The sequence below is a fragment of the Heptranchias perlo genome, chromosome 9 (assembly GCF_035084215.1).
Source record: "Heptranchias perlo isolate sHepPer1 chromosome 9, sHepPer1.hap1, whole genome shotgun sequence".
Taxonomy (NCBI): domain Eukaryota; kingdom Metazoa; phylum Chordata; class Chondrichthyes; order Hexanchiformes; family Hexanchidae; genus Heptranchias; species Heptranchias perlo.
This window is the reverse complement of record NC_090333.1, coordinates 46,966,553-46,986,507: the sequence shown is the minus strand read 5'-3', so window position 1 is coordinate 46,986,507 and position 19,955 is coordinate 46,966,553. Positions and strand designations below refer to the sequence as shown.

Genomic DNA, 19,955 nt, shown 5'->3' with positions numbered 1-19,955 from the left:
GCTGGTAAGGCCACAGCTGAAGTATTGTGCACAGTTCTGGTCACCACATTATAGGAAGGACATAATTGCTCTGGAGAGAGTGCAGAGAAGATTTACAAGAATGTTGCCAGGGCTTGAAAATTGCAGCTATGAGGAGAGATTGGATAGGCTGGGGTTGTTTTCCTTGGGGCAGAGGAGGCTGAGGGGAGACTTGATTGAGGTGTACAAAATTATGAGGGGCCCAGATAGAGTCGACAGGGAGTACCTGTTTCCCCTAACTGAGAGTTCAAGAGCTAGAGGACATAGATTTAAGTTGATTGGCGGAAGGATTAGAGGGGACATGAGGAAAAACCTTTTTACCCAGAGCGTGGTGGGTGTATGGAATTCACTGCCTGAATTGGTGGTAGAGGCAGGGACCCTCAACTCTTTTTAACAGTACCTGGACCTGCGCCTAAAGTGCAGGACTACGGCCCGGGTGCTGGAAGGTGGGATTAGAATGGGCACCTGGTTGTTCTTCGAGCCGGCGCGGACAGATGGGTCGAATGGCCCCCTTCTGTGCTCTATCTTTTCTATGGTTCTATGGATTAAAAACATTTTTTATACTTTACAGCAGCACAGAAATATATTTGTTTGTCTTTGAAATACTTAAGAATTACAACACTACTGATGAAAATAAACTACAAACCACGGGTAAAATACAGAAACATTGAGTGATTGCTTATTTGTTCCACACTCAATATTACAACCTCACTTATCCATAAGATTTTACATTAAATTGTAATTTGCTTTGTGTTACCAATATCACTGGGACTTGCTCAGCTATTTTCCATATATATTTTGATCTTTGTCTGCTTTCTGTCTCGAGATACATAAATAATATAGTATATAGCAAAATTATTCAATGTTTTCTTTGTGAGCACCGATGGGTAACTATTTTAATTATCTGATTATATTCAGCTTGGCAGATATGGTCCACTGAAAATGTATGTGTATGTAAATTTATTAAAAGGCCTATCTGTCCTATTCTAGGCATCTCATGAAACTTAGTTTTCACTATTCAGTTGTACCAAAAGTGGCTGAAAGTCAGAAAAGGCTTGGCTGTAATAAAATATCAATATTTACGAACATAAGGAACGTACATTTATCTGGTGCATTATCCTCAGGATGTCAAGTGGCTCACATACAAGTTATCTTTGAATTGTAGTCATTGTTATGTAGCAATATCAGGAGTATGGATAATACGTTCGTAAGTCTATACAGGCCTGTCTATAACTTCACACTATGAAAGGAATGAATACAAATCATCCTTCCAGATGCTGGTTAATGCTCTGTTTAAATTATAGTTTGTAAATCTTTCTTCCCTACAAAATCTTGCACCTCATAGCAAATCTTTGTGAATTTTATGCTCATTGAGGAGGGATGAGAGGAAGATTTTTTCATTTTTGTCATCAAGCACTTGTGGGTCAAGTGTAACATAGTTAGATTCAGAATCAAGTTCTCTTTACTCTGACCCAGTAATATGCCTCAGCCTTAATTACATATAAGCACACTGTCTGCACCAATGTGACACTTTCTATTTTCCACATCAGCCATTTTGCCTTTGAGTGAGATTGCCAGTTTAGTACCAAGTTAGTGGCAGTTTTACAGTGTGCACATATGCCCACTAGAGGCTGTATTGAAACCACCCAAACTTATTTAATCCAGCATACCTGCCCTTTTCCAGACAATTTTATAAAACTTCATCTAGCATCTCGTGAACAAGTATCCTATCAATCTGGGTTCGGTTTGGATCCAAGTCCCATAAGTACCTAATAAATGTATCATCCAGTTCCCCCCAAAATATCAAACATAATGGCCCTAATTTCTTGAATGTCATGGTACTGTATCTATTCAATGCAGTTATAGCAGGATCTGAATATCGGCTAGGTCATTAGGATGACATGGTTGAGCTCGGTGTGAAGGTGCATTCCTCCTCCATCTCCTCTCCTCCCCTTCCCCCCCCACCCCCCACCTCCCCACATGTGCAAATACAAGAATAGAATCTCCTTTTAAAAACCAAAGGAAGGAGAGGAAGAGTGATGGTAAAAATGTTCAATTCTATGTTTGAAAGAAAATATCCTTAATAAAACAGCACAAGACCAATGAACTGTATTCTCTCTTAGGGCTATTATGACACATGCTTCTGTCCCGAAGAAGGATCGAAAAGCGTTGGGGTTAAGTGACACCCTCATCCGATTATCTGTTGGTTTGGAGGATGTAGTAGACATCATTGAAGACCTTCATCAAGCACTAAAAGCTGCAGTAAGAAATCAAATCTAATTTAAAGGGGAAAACAAAGTTATGGTTTTTGAATATCCTGACCCCTATAACAACAGAACATCTTAAGTAAAAGCATGAAATGCAAGTTTGTTCTTGGTGTAACTTGGAGTGCATCAATTCTCCCCTGCCTTCCCCCAATCATCTGTTCAGTGCTCTGCACAGTGTTGAATGTCCCGCTTCGATCCCTGGTTCAGTACTGATTTTTATCTGGGATGGAGATGGGAATCCTATAATTGGCCATAGTGTTCCTGTCTGAGGTCAGGAAGGAAATCAGCCAACGTTCTAGTTGGAAGTGGGTAATGGTGTCCCGTGGGTTCGATTCTGTGGTCATTTCTATTCACTGTGTATATCAATAATTTGGACATAGACCTAGGGAGTGGTGTCAAAATTTGCAGATACCAAAATAGGAAGTATAGTTAATTCCTTAGAAGACGAATGGAAGCTGTAAAGGGATATTGATAAGATGGTGGAAAAAGCTAAAAAGTGGCTGATGCCAATTCATTGTCAGTAAGTGTGAGGTGATGCATTTTGCTTTAAAAAAGAACAACAGCAGTAAATTATACTCTGAATGGAAGTTGGCTCGGTGCTGCGAAAGAGCAGAGGGATTTGCTGGTTCACAGGACATTAAAGGCAACACCTTTAGGTTGATGAGGCTGTAAAAAAGCTTATGGAGTTAAAGATTTTATGATTGAGTATAGAATCTAAAAGCCAAGGAGTAATAATGAGCTCATATAAAACCTCCTTTAGAGTATACTGCAGGTGGGATATGGAGGCTTTAGAGAGGGTACAACACAGATTCTCTAGGATGCTGCCTGGTATGAGGAACTACAAATATGAGGAAAGACTTGACAAATTGGGTATTTTTTGTTAGAATAATGCAGATTATGATAGAAGTTTAAAAATTAGTAAAGGACGGAACGGTAAATAGAAGCAGACCTCTTCCAGTAGTTGAGTCAAGAATGAGGAGACGTAGATACAAGATTAAATATAAGACACTTGGAACAGAGGGCAGGAGAAATGCCTTTACGAAGAATTGAGGCTGTGAAATTCACTTCCAGGGTTAGTGGTTGAGGCAGAAACTATTAACATTCAAAATTACATTGGGTATGTGGATGAAGGAAAAGAGGCTGAAGGGACATGGGAACAGGATGAGTAAATGCTATTTGAACTATTTTCTCACATGGAGGCGAAATGTCGACATAGACTGGTAGAGCCAAATGGCCTATTTCCATGTTGTAACTTCTATGCATTTCCATGATCACTGTCTAGTGACTCATTCTGGAAAGTGTATGGATGTCTGGTGAGGACAAGTTCTGCACCTTTGGAGGAAATAGTCTGCTGACCTTTTGAAGAACGGGCACTTGAGGTACAGGAGAGTTCTGGCCCCTGTGAAATTCTACCTCAAGCAGAAGTACCTGTTTTCAGGAGAGATGTGTATTATTTTGTATAAGATGTTCATATTCTCATGCTGATGGTCAGCACTTTGGTGGCCCAGTCAACTTCAGTGTTTACTAACAAAAATCACCACTACGGCTCCACTGTCTGGCCCCAGTTCTCCCCGAGTTTGGTTAGTGGACTGGACAGGTCCCAATCATCTCGGCACACCCCTAGCGCTAATGGTCAGGTCCCAATCATCTCGGCACACCCCTAGCGCTAATGGTTAGGATTGCTGCCTCTATATACTGTAGTGTCAATGAGAGGGAAGGTGGGGAAATGGATAGTGAGTGAAATGGTGGATAGGGTATGGGGTAGAATGAATAGTAATGCAGGGATGGTAGAGTGGATGTCAGTGAAGGGAGGAAATGGATAGCAATGAAGAGGAGAAGGAACAGGGTAGGTACAGTGCTTTGGAAGAAGAAGCTGGTAGTGGTGCTTTGGGATGGGGAAAGAGGGAAAGTACCAGCATTAACTGAGAGGGAGATTGGCAGCATGAACTGAGTAGGGGCAGGAGACAATGTCAGCATGAACTCTGGAGGGGAGGAAGGATGAGTGCCCGCTTGAATGGGGTGGAGGTGGAAGAAGTGAAAAGAGTACCAGCTTGACTAAGTTGGAGTGGGGAGAAAAGTGACCAGTTGAATTGAGAGATAGGTGGAAAGGATGAGGAGTGCCAGTTTGAGCCGGAAGTGTTGGAAAGTGGAGTGTCTGGAAAGGTGGGGAGTTGGATGGGGTGCTGGATTTGGAAGAGATCCAAGAGAGGTAGAATGTCTTTGGGAACTAGGTGAGGGGGTGGATGTGGGAGAGTGGTTATTGAGGTATCTTTTTGGGTGTGATGATCTGGTTGGTGTCTTGAAAGTCCAAATAGCTTAGTTTTTCCTTTTTTTATAAGAAGACCAAATGTATAGGAAGTGTAATAGTCTTAAAATGAACTAGCCTGTATCTGGACCAATTAGAAATATAGTGCCAATTTTGAGCTTTCACTATTTAGATTTCCTTTTCAGGCTCATGTTCTTGTGGTCTTATCCCTCCATTATAAGTGAGAGAATATCTGAACCTAACCTTGTGTAACTATTTGTTTTTGCACGCACATGCTGTTCTTGCGTTGTCAGGCTTTTGGGAGGCGGTGTCTTTTTTTTAAGCTGTTAGTCAATTTTTGATAGGTTTCAAGATTAGACCGCTATGTTGATAAGTTAAACATGACATGAAGTCAAACAAATTTGAACAAATCTATCGCTAAAGAACACTCAATAGAATTCTAAACAATAATGCGTATGTTTTCCTAATATTGTATAAACTTTAAAATGCGCTGTTTAAAAAATGAATGTGCATTATCCTATAGGTCATTTTATAGGCCAACAGATCTTGTAAACTGGTGCTCTGTAGTGGTTTGTAGCAGCCACTATAAAGGTTCTTGCTTAATGGGATTAACAAATCTCCATTGTGCCTATTCTAAGTATAACTCAACCCACCACTGTTATGGAATTAGGAGGTTCTCAATCTAATTGGGTCTCAAAATGAGCATTTGAAGCTTTCATGCCAAGTTTTGCCTTGTAGGTTCAGTGTTTATAATTGTGACCTTGAGACTAAATGTGATAGCAAATACAGCCATATAAATAGAGATGTTTACAGTTCAGAAGAAGGCCATTTGACCTATTGTATCCGTGCTGGCTGTTTGCTAGAGCAACCCAAACTAACCCCCTAGCTCTGTTTCTTCCTCTGCTTCAAATGTTTATCTAATCTTCTCATAAAAGACATAATTGTCTCTAACTCAACTACTTCCACTGGCAAAACATTCCATGCTCTAACATCTCTGGGTAAAGAATTTTTTTCTTATTACTTGTTGGTTCCCTTGGTGAAAATTTTAAATTGGTAACCAACTGCTTATAGATTTGCAACCCCACCACCCCCATATGTGTCTCTCCACAGCCTTCAGCAACCGTCCAATGAGTATATACTCCCTTTTTCTTGTTTTGCCTCAAATTCATCACCTTGCACTTCTCACTAAATTGCATCTGGCACCTACTTTACACTCTAACCTGTGTTTTCCTGAAGTCTTTTCTTCATTGCTTATTCTGTTACTTTTGTACAGAAGGTGGGGAAACTTTGAGACAATAATCTGGGACATAATTAATTGGCACTTGAAAAAGTATGAAAGTCAGCACGGATCTGTTAAAGGAAAGTCGTGTTTGACTAACTTGATTGAGTTCTTTGATGAAGTAACGGAGGGGGTTGATGAGGGTAGTGCGATAGATGTGTGTATGGACTTTCAAAAAGCATTTGATAAAGTAGACTTGTTAGCAAAATTAAAGCCCATGGGATTAAAGGGACATTGGCAGCGTGGATATAAAATTGGCTAGGGGACAGAAAGCAAAGAGCAGCGGTGAATGGGTTTTTCAGACTGGAGGGAAGTATACAGTGGTGTTCCCCAGGAGTCCGTATTAGGACGTTTTTGATATATATTAATGACCTGGACTTGGGCATACAGGGTGTAATTTCAAAGTTTGCAGATGACACGAAACACAGAAATGTAGTAAACAATGTGGAGGATAGTAACAGACTTCAGGAGGACATAGACAGACTGGTGAAATGGGCAGACACATGGCAGATGAAATTTAATGCACAGAAGTGTGAAGTGGTACATTTTGGTAGGAAGAATGAGGAGAGGCAATATAAACTAAATGATATAATTTTAAGGAGGGTACAGGAACAGAGAGACCTGAGGGTGTATGTATGCAAATCTTTGAAGGTGGCAGGACAAGTTGAGAAGGCTGTTTTTTTTAAATAAAAAAGCATATGGGATCCTGGGCTTTATTAATAGAGGCATAGAGTACAAAAGCAAGGAAGTTATGCTAAACCTTTATAAAACACTGGTTAGGCCTCAACTGGAGTATTGTGTTCAATTCTGGGCACCACACTTTAGGAAGGATGTCAAGGCCTTAGAGAGGGTGCAGAAGAGATTTACTAGAATGATGCGGGTCTTCAGTTATGTGGAAAGACTGGAGAAGCTGGGGTTGTTCTCCTTAGAGCAGAGAAGGTTAAGGGGAGATTTGATAGAGGTGTTCAAAGTCATGAACAGTTTTGATAGAGTAAATAAGAAGAAACTGTTTCCAGTGGCAGAAGGGTCGATAACCAGAGGACACAGATTTAAGGTGATCGGCAAAAGAGCCAGAGGAAACATTTTTTTTTTACATAGAGAGTTATGATGATCTGGAATGCATTGCCTGAAAAGGAGGTGGAAGCAGATTCAATAATAACTTTCAAAAGGGAACTGGATAAATACTTGAAGGGAAAAAAATTACAGGGCTATGGGGAAAGAGCAGGGGAGTGGGACTAATTGGATAGCACGTTCAAAGAGCCGGCACGATTGGCCGAATGGCCTCTCTCTCTGTGTTGTAACATACTATGATACACACAGGCACGTGTGAACCCATTAATTTTAAATGGGTTACCATTGGTGTTATGATCAGAAACCCTGGGCCATAATCTTAATTAACAACAAAAGTGGCCCTAGCATTGTCTCTGAGTGTATACCATTTTCAGTGCTTCGCCAATCTAAGCAACACCCACTAACCCTAAACTTTTGTTTACTGTCCATTGACCAACTTGCTGTCTGTGTTGCTACACTTCCTGGTCTACCATGTGCCTGATTTTTTTTGTTTAGTAAGCAGCACTTGTGAGAGACCTTGTCAAACTTTCTGAAAATCCATATACGCTACATCTACTGCATTCCCTTCATCTTTACAATCATTTCAAAAAAATCAAGCATGACTTGCCTTTAATAAATCTGTGCTGGTTGCCCTTGGTTATCATATGCAACTCTAAATGCTCACTGATTTGATCTCGAATTGTGGATTCTAAGTGGTTGCCCTCAACTGACAAGTGCCCAGGTACATACTGTAATTAACCACTTTTATGCTTTTATATGTAACTTTTATTCGTACTGGTAGTCTGCGTGTCTTTTTTTTTCTTGCTTCAGTAGCACCGAATGTGACAATTTTATGGTAGTTTTCCCAAATCTTTAAAATTGAAATTTGGCAGCTCTAGCCTGGAGAAAGAATTGTTCAGCTGAATAACTGACTGGCCAATTGCCACAAAATGTGATGCAAAACTTCTGTTCCTGTTTTTAATATTTTATGTTTCAGGACGGCCACAAATTTTAATTATTAGTTCAGTGGGCAAATGGGCCATCTGGTCAATACTGACCATAAAGGGCTTCAATCAGTACTGGGTTAGCTGACCCCAGGGCAGTGGTGGGGTTGGTGACCCTGCTGAAAATTTGAGGACAAGAACAGGCTTGGCTGTGATGTCCCTGCACATGAGTGGCTTGCTCTCATTCACTCTTTAGGGTTGTTCACGTAGACTCGCCATATGGATGAAGTACCAGGAGAGGTGGGATTTAAACAATGGGAATGCGGTGGGAAAAAAAATGTCACTTACTTTGTTAATTTGTTTCTCCAGCATCCGAATGTGATTACACCTGACAAGCAAAGCAACAAATCACTTCACAATTAATCTGCGGGTGTTCCTTTGAAGGAAATGCAATTATTGATGGAGAAAAACCTCAAAAGGAGTGTGGCAAAACATTTTGAATCAAAGATGAAGTCTGCTGAAGCTTGGCTTAATTGCAGCCTCTTAAGATGCTTTGATCTGTAATGAATGATCACTTGGAGTATTGAAATTCCAAAATATATGTATGCAAACTGATAAGCAGCAGATTTATGCCTTTTTTAATTTGATTTTCTGAGTAGCTTTGTGAAGGTTTGACTTAAATTCACTTGCAAAAAAATTAAAATTCAGGTGTTTTTTTTTACTATCTTGCGCCCGTCTCTGGAACGATGGGGAAGGGGAAGAAACTAGGAAACGATTTTTACAATATATTAGAGGTGAAATGAACTATAATCACTGGTGATTCTAGGCTGTTGTCTAAACATTAAACTTCTAACTGGTATATGTCCTTGTTTTTCTTTAATCATGTGAAGTTCTAAAATACACATTTTGACACTCAGCACAGTGTGTGCCCAAAGTGCATAATGGTTGTGCAGTAAATCCTTCAGTATTGATACGTTTAATACATTGGGTGAATGAAAACAAATCAAGTTTCTACATAATTGGGTCCATCCCAACTGCTGTCAAAGGCTTTTAATAATACCAAAATGCAATAATCCATTCATGAGTGTCACTGCTCACAATCATTGTATAAAATGCTCATCACCTAAGCATCATATTGTGACTTGCACCAAATTTGCCTCTCTTTTATGAAAAGCACCAGTAATTACTCTGGACAGGATAAATGAACACTGCAAACCCAAAAAATCCAGCTGCACCCAGTCGGGTATTGCTGAACATGTATTACACTAATACTGAGGAAACATTGGCACCTAGAGGGGCTGAGAAATTGCCAACTTCTGTTGATATCAGGGTCTCGGGTGTTAAACAACACAGACTGCAATGGCACTGACTAATGCTAAGGTCCCCTTTATACCCCTTGGTATCAAAAGTTCATCAGCATTGATTAACACATCAGGAATCTTGACACCAAATTCTATATAAATCAAGGGCAAATTATACGTAGTCCCTCCAAAGTAATAATTATTGGTTTACTAATATAGGACTGCTTTCATATAAAGACTCCCTTTGATTGGAAGTGCTGAGTTTGAGATGATATTGCTGTAGTGAGTTTGCCAGTTGGTGCTCTTAACCCTTTAGATTATATTCCCTCAACTGTTTGAAACAAAGTATCAATTGCCACTTGAGTGGCATAGGGAAGCCTGCCAAGTATCTTGAAACCAACCAGCTTTCTGTTCACAATCCACCTGTACTCGTCCAGGCTTAGTTCTTTACTCCACTCCCTGCACCATGTCCACTGGACGCTCCTCTTTAGGATTTTTTTTATTCATTCATGGGATGAGGGCATCGCTGGCATAGCCAGCATTTATTGCGCTTGAGACGGTGGTGGTGAGATGGTGGTGGTGAGCCGCCGCCTTGAACCGTTGCAGTCTGTGTGGTGAAGGTACTCCCACAGCGCTGCTAGGTAGGGAGTTCCAGGATTTTGACCCAGCGACTATGATGGAACGGTGATATATTTCCAAGTCAGGATGGTGTGTTATTTGGAGAGGAACGTGCAGGTGGTGGTCGTCCATGCGCCTGCTGCCCTTGTCCTTCTAGGTGGTAGAGGTCGTGGGTTTGGGAGGTGCTGTCGAAGAAGTCTTGGTGAGTTGCTGCAGTGCATCTAGTAGATGGTACGCACTACAGTCACGGTGAGCCGGTGGTGAAGGAAGTGAATGTTTAAGGTAGTGAATGGGGTGCCAATCAAGCAGGCTGCTTTGTCCTGGATAGTGTCGAGCTTCTTGAGTGTTGTTGGAGCTGCACTCATCCAGGCAAGTGGAGAGTATTCCATCACATTCCTGACTTGTGCCTTGTAGACGGTGGAAAGGCTTTGGGGAGTCAGGAGGTGAGTCACTCGCCACAGAATACCCAGCCTCTGACCTGCTCTTGTAGCCACAGTATTTATGTGGCTGGTCTAGTTAAGTTTCTGGTCAATGGTGACCCCCAGGACATTGATGGTGGGGGATTTGGCGATGGTAATGCCATTGAATGGCATAGGGAGGTGGTTAGACTCTCTCTTGTTGGAGATGGTCATTGCCTGGCAATTGTCTGGCGCGAATGTTATTTGCCACTTATCAGCCCAAGCCTGGATATTGTCCAGGTCTTGCAGCATGCGGGCACAGACTGATTCATTATCTGAGGGGTTGCAAATGGAACTGAACACTGTGCAATCATCAGCGAACATCCCCATTTCTGACCTTGTGATGGAGGGATGGTAATGAAGCAGCTGAAGATGGTTGGGCCTAGGACACTGCCCTGTGGAAATCCTGCAGCAATATCGTGGGGCTGAGATGATTGGCCTCCAACAACCAATACCATCTTCCTTTGTGCTAGGTATGACTCCAGCCACTGGAGAGTTTTCCCCCTGATTCCCATTGACTTCAATTTTACTATGGCTCCTTGGTGCCACACTCGGTCAAATGCTGCCTTGATGTCAAGGGCAGTCACTCTCACCTCACCTCTGGAATTCAGCTCTTTTGTCCATGTTTGGACCAAGGCTGTAATGAGTTCTGGAGCCGAGTGGTCCTGGCGGAACCCAAACTGAGCGTCGGTGAGCAGGTTATTGGTGAGTGAGTGCTGCTTGATAACACTATCAATGATACCTTCCATCAGTTTGCTGATGATTGAGAGTAGACTGGTGGGGCGGTAATTGGCTGGATTGGATTTGTCCTGCTTTTTGTGGACAGGACATACCTGGGCTATTTTCCACTTTGTCGGGTAAATGCCAATGTTGTAGCTGTACTGGAACAGTTTGGCTAGAGGCGCAGCCATCTCCGGAGCACAAGTCTTCAGTACTACAGTCGGGATGTTGTCAGGGCCCATAGCCTTTGCTGTAACCAGTGCACTCAGCCGTTTCTTGATATCATGTGGAGTGAATCGAATTGGCTGAAGGCTGGCTTCTGTGATGGCGGGGATCTCGGGAGGAGGCCGAAACGGATCATCCACTCGGCACTTGTGCTGAAGATGGTTGCAAACGCTTCAGCCTTGTCTTATGTACTCACATGCTGGGCTCCGCCACCATTGATGGATGTTCATGGAGCCTGTGGAAATGCATAAAGAGATACCTGACCATATTAACTTTTTAATATTCCTAAACCATAAATGAAGAAATGCATGATGGATATTTGACCATACTAACTGACCAGCTAAATACAATTTAAAGCTTACGTTTTAATTTCTCATCAAAGACATACAGAAGCACTATTGTCTAATTACTTCAAGTTCTCTCATGCTGATAACTGTCTGACTAACAGAAATGAATGACCATATAGCCTTGAGACTAGGTACAGACTTACTGATAAAAAAGACAGTTTCTTAGGGAAAAACACTTTCCCAGGCCTGTGTCCAACATCACGAGACGGCCATGAGGAACCAGAGGGTGGGTTCCCTATTTTGATTGACTAACTACCTGAACCAATAAAGAATGTACGTGTACGCCCATATTCTATGACAGGTGGGCATTGCTAATGAACTGTATAAACGTGAGCTGTTTCTTGAACTCAGTGAAGACGTAGCCCTGACCATTGTTTAGGGTACTCTTCCCTTGTATACAAGTTTTCTTAATAAATTCTTACTTGTCTGAAATAAGTGTTTGGAGTTAATGCATTGTATATAATAGGTAATAATAAGTTTTAAGTTTTCAACAAGCCCCTTCCTCCCATTAGTTGTTTAATTGTCCACCACCATTCACGACTGAATGTGGCAGGATTGCAGAGCTTTGATCTGATCCATTGGCTGTATGACTGCTTAGCTCTGTCTATAGCATGCTGCTTCTGCTGTTTAGTATGCAGGTAGTCCTGTGTTGTAGCTTCACCAGGTTGGCACCTCATTTTTAGGTACTCCTGGTGCTGCTCCTGACATGCTCTTCTACATTCCTCATTGAACTAGGGTTGATCCCCTGGCTTGATAGTAATGGCAGACTGAGGACTATGCCGGGCCATGAGGTTACAGATTGTGCTGGAATACAATTCTGCTGCTGTTGATGGCCCACAGCGCCTCATGAATGCCCAGTTTTGAGCTGCTAGATCTGTTCTGAATCTATCCCATTTGACATGGAGGTAGTACCACTCAACACGATGGACAGTGTCCCTCAGTGTGAAGACTGGACTTTGTCTCCACAAGGACTGTGTGGTGGTCTCTCCTACCAACACTGTTGCGGACAGATACATCTGCGACAGGTAGATTGGCGAGGACGAGGTCAAGTAGGATTTTCCCTCATGTTGGTTCTCTCACCATCTGCCGCAGGCCCAGTCTGGCAGCTATGGCCTTCAGAACTCAGCCAACTCGGTCAGTAGTGGTGCTACCGAACCACTCTTGGTGATGGACATTGAAATCTCCCATCGAGAGTGCATTCTGTGCCTTTACTACCTCAGTACTTCCTCCAAGTGGTGCTCAACATGGAGTAGTGGGACAGGACATATCCAGGGATGGTGATGGAAGAGTCTGGGAAGTTGGCTGAAAGGTATGATTCTGTGAGTATGGCTATGTCAGGCTGTTGCTTGACTAGTCTGTGGGACAGCTCTACCAATTTTGGCACAAGTCCCCAGATGTTAGTGAGGAGGACTTTGCAGGGTTGATTGGGATACGAATATACATACGTACAAACTAAGAGTAGGCCATTCGGCCCCTCGAGCCTGCACTGCCATTTGATAAAATCATAGCTGATCTGAATGTGACCTCAGCTCTACTTTCCCGTCTACCTACTGTAAACTGGAGAACCCGGCACCCTTCCATGGGCACTATGCCATGGAACTGTAGAACACTTGTGACTCATTTGACTCCCTGAACAAAACTGTTAATGACATGACAAAATCAATAAGAATTATATCCCTGTTCATAGCAGCGTAGATTCGATCCCTACAGCTAATGGGGATTCATGAGCCCACTTTAGAACATTACTAATCCTAGATGATTGGGTTCAGGACTCCCACAAGAGGGATGGGAAAGGAAGATGGTGATGAATTTCTCAGCAAATTGGAACAAAGTTCTCAATCCACAGAAGCAAGAGCCACTCAAAGCTCGAGTATGTTGGCTCAGGGGTTTCCCAACCTCAGAATAGCACCCTTCCTCTGGATCTTGAGTAGACTATAGCCACATCCTTATGCACCACAGTCAACAAGGTCTAGGCTCATAATCACAACTTATCCATGTCTAACCCTAAGACTGAGGGTGCACTGGGAGTCATTGTACTCTTCTATAGTTTGTCAGATGCAAACTTGTTGGTTGTGTTTCAGTTTCTCTCCCAGCATAGAAAATCCACTACATAGGAGTACAAACCCTAAAACACTTGGCTGAGAAATTTATCAAGGGTATTATCAAGTTGGGATGGTGTACAGCAGGCTTATTGCTTGGGATTTGTTTACCAAAGGGCCACAACCATCCAGTGATTGACCCATTTCCTTTTCCAACAGCCACTGCTGTGTTTCAGCTTAAGGACAAAGACAGTAACAGCCTACAGACAGGATGGTTTTCTTTCCTTGAATATGAAGGTTTCTGATCCCACAGGTCGTTCAAAAGATACAAGTAGGCAGATTTATTGGTAACCCTTTATTAGCCCTGTAAACTGTGCCTGATGTCCAAGAAACAAAGAGTTGAGGGAAGATCCTACTATTGTATAGGACAGACTCTTATACTTGGGGTCAAAACCTGGAGGCATTCATGGTTCTTGAAAGAAGATGATTGTTGGATCTAGAATTCCTATCCCTGTCTTGATTAATTTCTATAGAGCTTATAACATGAAATGGGAAAACATTTGTGCAGTTGTGTTCTTAGATTGTTAGTCCTACCTCGTATGATGTCCCGCATATGCTGGAGTCTCTGTAACATCTGCTGAACAATGGTTTAAAGACCAGAGGGTCAATTTTCAAATATAGAGCACATCAGGTTGGCTGAGCGATCGCTCTGCCTGTCTGTTGGCACTGGTGAGATAGATCAAACCATTTTTGTGGTCTGGCCTCATTTGGGATTGAGAGAAGTTATACATGATCAGGTGACAGTCTGACAGTTGAAAATGCAGGTTGAAGTTGCTAAGCTTGCTGTAGCTGTGTTGAGTTAAAGGAAGAGATACAAGTAATATGCAGAAACCCTGTTTTGGTATGTCACCATCCTCCTTCACCAATGCTCATTATGTCCAGGGCTTCTTGCTCTGCCTGTGTGAGGATGAGGATGTTGGGGACGACTCCACCCATCTTGTTCCTCCCATTGGCATTATGCATGGTCTTGGCCTGCAGAAAGAAACCATTGGTTTACTTGCTGTGCTTCTGGACTCTTCTAATAACATAGTATCTTGGTCTTTTAAGCGATTACAAGTTCAGAGTCACATCTGAACCTTCTCAGTTGTAACTTTTATTTCTACTATGCCAATATTTGAATGGCCCAGAAATTGCTCTGAGCAGCGAACCATCAGTGCTCGCCACTCCATAGATTTATACTAACTCACTAACTTACCGCAGTCTTTACTGGGTGTACTTCCTCTAATAGGAAGTGGAGAAGAGCCCAGCATTAGCTCCAGCGAAGCTAGGACCCTGGAAGAAGTGAGAGGATCGATCTCTCCCCTCGACCAATCAGATCACAGCATTTTTAACAAGCTGCGGATGGTTTCTGTAAGCTGGAATGTGAAATCCAGGAAGTGAAAGGTACAACACGAAAATCAGTGTTAGAACAAACAGTTATAGACAGAGAAAAAAAGAGGGTAAGAAATAATCAAATTAAAGACAGAAGGGAAAAGTAAAAAAAATGTTTTTAATGACTAAAAACTTTAAAAATAAGGAGCAATGAGACTCCACATTTTTAAAAGTTAATTTTTTATTATTTAGCAGTCATTAAGACTTACCATGCTATTAAAACTTAGTTTAGACCTGGTATTTTTAAGCGTACCTGTTTTGTGGGATATTAGTTACTTTGCAGCTGGGCAGATGAGTAAGTTGGCACTGGTTCAATGATTTCATTGATTCCAGCCGGCGATATCCCTTTAATTCGAAGCTGTCATACCACCGGTGAACTAGGAGGAGCAAGTTCCGGATTTCCACGTTTCACTGCAGATGTGCGAACGCCGTCGATGTATCTGGTGTATCTGCTTCCTGTCACTTAGCCAATTTCGTATCCATGCTACCACTGCCCCTTTTATTGCATGGACTTTAATTTTGCTAACAAATGCATTATGTGGTACTTTATCAAATGCCTTTTGAAAGTCCAAATACATAATATCAACCGCATTGCCCTCATCAACCTTCTCTGTTACTTCATCAAAAAACTCAATAAGTTAATTAAACACAATTTGCCTTTAACAAATCCGTGTTGGCTTTCCTTTACTAATCCACACTTGTCCAAATGACTGTTAATTTTGTCCCAGATTATTATTTTTAAAAGCTTTCCCACCATCGAGGTTAAACTGACTGGCCTGTAGTTGATGGGTTTATCCTCACACCCTTTTTTGAACAAGGGTGTAACATTTGCAATTCTCCAGTCCTCTGGCACCATCCCCGTATCTAAGGATGATTGGAAGATTATGGCCAGTACCTCCACAATTTCCACCCATACTTCCCTCAGCAACCTAGAATGCATCCCATCCATTCCGGGTGACCTATCTACTTTAAGTACAGTCAGCCTTTCTAGTACCTCTTCTTTATCAATTTTCAGCCGATCCAGCATCTCTACAAATCACTTCGGACATCAGTAATAAAACAAACTTAAATGAGATGGATGCAGTAATTGTATCAATTAATTACACAATTAAAACAAAGATTAATTGAGATTAAAATTTTTAATCGTGAGATTAATTTTTTCAATCACTTGACAGCCCTAATTTGTACTAAATTTCTTGTCTTTGCTCTCCCCACTTACATATTTCATGTAACTCTCTGTAATTTCCGAGCTGCATCCTCAGGTTCTACTGTCCCTCCTAGTTTGGTGTCACCTGCATTGAGATTCTGAATCCAAATTATTTATGTAAATTTGAAACAACAGTAGTCCCAACCCTGAGCCCTGGGGCAAATCACTCAGTACTTCCCCTCACCTCAACATCGCTCCTTTAATGAGTACTCGTTCTCTACCCTTCAACCTATTTCTTATCCATTCCCTGGTTTCACCCTAAATTCCTACAGCTTTGAATTTGATTAATAGCCTTTTGTGTGGAACTTTATCAAGTGCCTTTTTAAAGTCTAATTGTACCACATTATAGGACTTTCCACAGTTCACCTGCTCTTTCAGCTGCTGGTCATCCTGCTGTGCATTTCCAACATTTCTGTTTAATTTTTGATGTCCTGAATGACAGAAACAATGCAGTAACCTGGCTCCTGCTGATGCTTTATATGAGAACTGACAGACCACAGCTGTATCAGACAGAATAATGAAAGCTCCCAGCTTGTGGCCACATTGATACCTTGAAATGAAAATTCTGTGATGGTTTGTTTGTTTTCAATTATCTCTCTAGTGTCACTCAGAACTGAATCAAGATTGTTGGTTTTTAAAGATTATTCCCCAGCAGCTGAGCCTTAAGTTGTGCTCTGGGAATTGTTGTGTAGAGTGACGTTGATGCATTCTGGGAGTTGAACTGCACAGGGTGACACATGCAGAGTGGGAATGATTTTTGAAGTTATAATCACTTCTATATCAAAAGGAAATATGTTGCAAGCTGAGAATGTAACAGAATTCAAGGCCCAGGTGCCAAAGGCAAGCTTATGGAGCAAAACATAGAAAGGTAGCTCTATGGATCAGTTTAATATTTTTGTTGTGAATCATCTAATTTTTATGCATTTATTATGTTATAAAGTTTTACCTGTAACACACTGTCCTTAGGTTATGGAGAAATCAAACATGATGGCTGAAAATAGTTTGAGCGATGTTCTTCTCATCTCGTACTTGCTAGTTGTTTACTGGTAACTTTTCTTTTTATTGCTTGCTGGTTTTTCATTGTTGGCTTTTCTACATTTAGTCACATTTGAGGCATTGCTCAGTCACCAGTGATTTTGTTGTTTTTTTATGAATGATATTTGAACCAAATGGAATGTCAAGTGTGATAGATACTTTGGAAGTGTGACACTTTGAAGATACTCTCTCATGCCATGTGAACACACGCTAGGCAAAAGACTTAATCATATGGATAGATGTTGCTATTTGGAATACATCAGGCATCAAATGTAAAGCAAAATCTGCTTTTAGCTACTGAATTTAAAAGGTTGCATTACTAAATAAAAATTCTCTTACAAGCATATTAGATTTCCATTTATCAGCCAATTTGTAGTGTCAGTTAGAAAAGTAAAAATCCAACAGTAGGTAGCAGCATCGTGCTTTTGGAATCAAATGTAGGTTTACAATTTTCAGTGCTGTGCAACTCTTTGTCTAGGCTCACACATGCACACTAATCACTTGGGAGTGTGGTCAGTGTCCATGAAACTACACCAACATGAATCAGTAACTTTAGGTGAGGAGGGAGAAAAACTGGGAGGCAGGAGGGCATCTTTAGTAGACCTAAACAAGAATATTGCTTCAAGATTGGAAGAAAGATCATATTTTGGTCAATTCAAAATCAATCTCCTGATTATTATGCTGGACTTTTCTGACATAATTGGAAACTGTAGTGAACAGTGAAGAGGATAGTGATAGACTTCAAGAGGATAGAGACAGGCTGGTGAAATGGGAGGATCCGTGGCAGATGAAATTTAACGCAGAAAAATGTGAAATGATGCATTTCGGTAGGAAGAATGAGGAGACAATAATAAACTAGAGGGCACAATTCTAAAAGGAGTACAGGAACAGAGCGATCTGGGGGTATATGTGCACAAATCGTTGAAGGTGGTAGGGCAGGTTGAGAAGGCAGTTAAGAAAGCTTACGGGATCCTGGACTTTATAAATAGAGGCATAGAGTACAAAAGCAAGGAAGTCATAATGAACCTTTATAAGACACTGGTTCGCCACAACTGGCGTATTGTGTCCAGTTCTGGAAAGATGTGAAGTCCTTAGGGTGCAGAAGAGATTGACTGGAATGATTCCAGGGATGAGGGACTTTAGTTACGTGGATAGACTGGAGAAGCTGGGGTTGTTCTCCATGGAACAGAGATGTTGTTATTATTTAGTGTAAACAATTTTACAACACCAAGTTATAGTCCAACGATTTTATTTTTAATCCCACAAGCTTTCGGGGGCTTTCCCCTTCCTCAGGCGGTGTGGAAGGGTTATTATCTAGGAGTAAGGAAGTATTGAATTAACCTGTAATAAAGTGATATGCACTAATGAAACAGTGGCTAAATAACAATATTCTTGAAGTTGGTAATCCTGTCACGGTTGATCTTAAGGGTTATTCCTTTGTAATATTACTTGCCAAATGTCCTTTACCAAGCACACTTAATTGATTATATTGTATATAGGCTGCTAAACCCAGCATCTACAGGCCAGTCAGTTTTACCTCTGTTGTGGGGAAACTTTTGGAAATGATAATCCGGAACAAAATTAACAGTCACTTGGACAAGTGTGGATTAATAAAGGAAAGCCAGCATGGATTTGTTAAAGGCCCATTGTTTCGGCGCTACACGGCCTCTCCAACATCCAAGACGTTTGCTGCGTGATGTGCGCCGGACGTCATCTTGGTATAGGAGTTAGCGCAGGCGCAGATAATGAATGCTGGAAGAACGTAAAGTAGGGAGAAAATGCGTGCAATCAGTGTGCAGCGCTGATTTTAAAGTGATACACACCATTTTCGACTTAACGCTCAACTCAACGCACAGTCTTATCCCCAACCATCTAAACCTGTCTTACAGTGCCTGAAGGACCCCCCCACCAGCGTTATTTAAAGAGGCCATGCAGGTGTTGCAGGTTAGTTGCTGGATTATTGCTTCTGGCTGCTGGAGGAATAGGAAATGTTTTTTGAAGCTCCCTATTTTTACTGAGAGTTCCTACACTACTTTTGAGAGTGGTTTGGCAGGTACTGCCTTACGGTTTGGAAAGTTACAACCGTGGTTGAACAACATTCCTGCCAACCATGGGCAGTCTGCTGGGGCTCCCGCTGGGCATTGAGCACAACTGGGAGCATGCAGAGAGGCCACGCATAGAAGGTCAAGCTGCGAGGAGACAGAGGATGAGGAGGGGCAGGGTACTGAGCAGGAGGCCCTACCCAATGAGGGCCTTCCGGGATCAATTCTCTTACCTCAACATGACCGAGGAGGATTGCATCTGACGCCTGAGGTTCACCAAGGAAGCCGTGACCGAGATCTGTCAACTGGTGCAGCCACAACTGCAGCCTCAGAGCAGGGCGAGGACAGCATTGCCTGTGGCTGTGAAGGTCACTGTGGTTCTGAATTTCTATGGCTCTGGAACATTTCAGGCCTTGGCTGGTGACATGTGCAACATCTCGCAGTATGCAGTGCACTGCTGCATAAGGGAGGTCACAGATGCAATGTACCAGATGAGGAACAGGTTCATCATCACCTTCCCTCTGCACAGAGACAATCAGAACAGCGAGCACGGGGGTTCGCTCACATTGCTGGTTTCCCCATGGTGCAGGGTGCCATTGACTGTATGCATATTGCCCTGCGTGCCCCGCACATCAACTCAACTGTCTGTCAGCCGAAAGAGCTTCCACTCCCTCAATGTGCAGCTGGTGTGCGACCACACGCATCAAA

At 42.0% G+C, this 19,955-nt stretch overlaps 1 protein-coding gene across 1 annotated transcript in view; it reads left to right on the top strand.

Annotated features, from left to right (window-relative positions):
* The window catches only part of LOC137325348 (cystathionine gamma-lyase-like), a 50,348-nt gene extending 41,665 nt beyond the window's left edge, over positions 1-8,683 (top strand). The window contains exons 11-12 of the mRNA XM_067990334.1: positions 2,142-2,280; positions 8,194-8,683. Of these exons, the coding sequence (XP_067846435.1) occupies positions 2,142-2,280; positions 8,194-8,247 (193 nt within the window). The 3' untranslated portion in view covers positions 8,248-8,683. The remainder of the gene's footprint in view (positions 1-2,141; positions 2,281-8,193) is intronic.
* Positions 8,684-19,955: the final 11,272 nt, after the last annotated feature.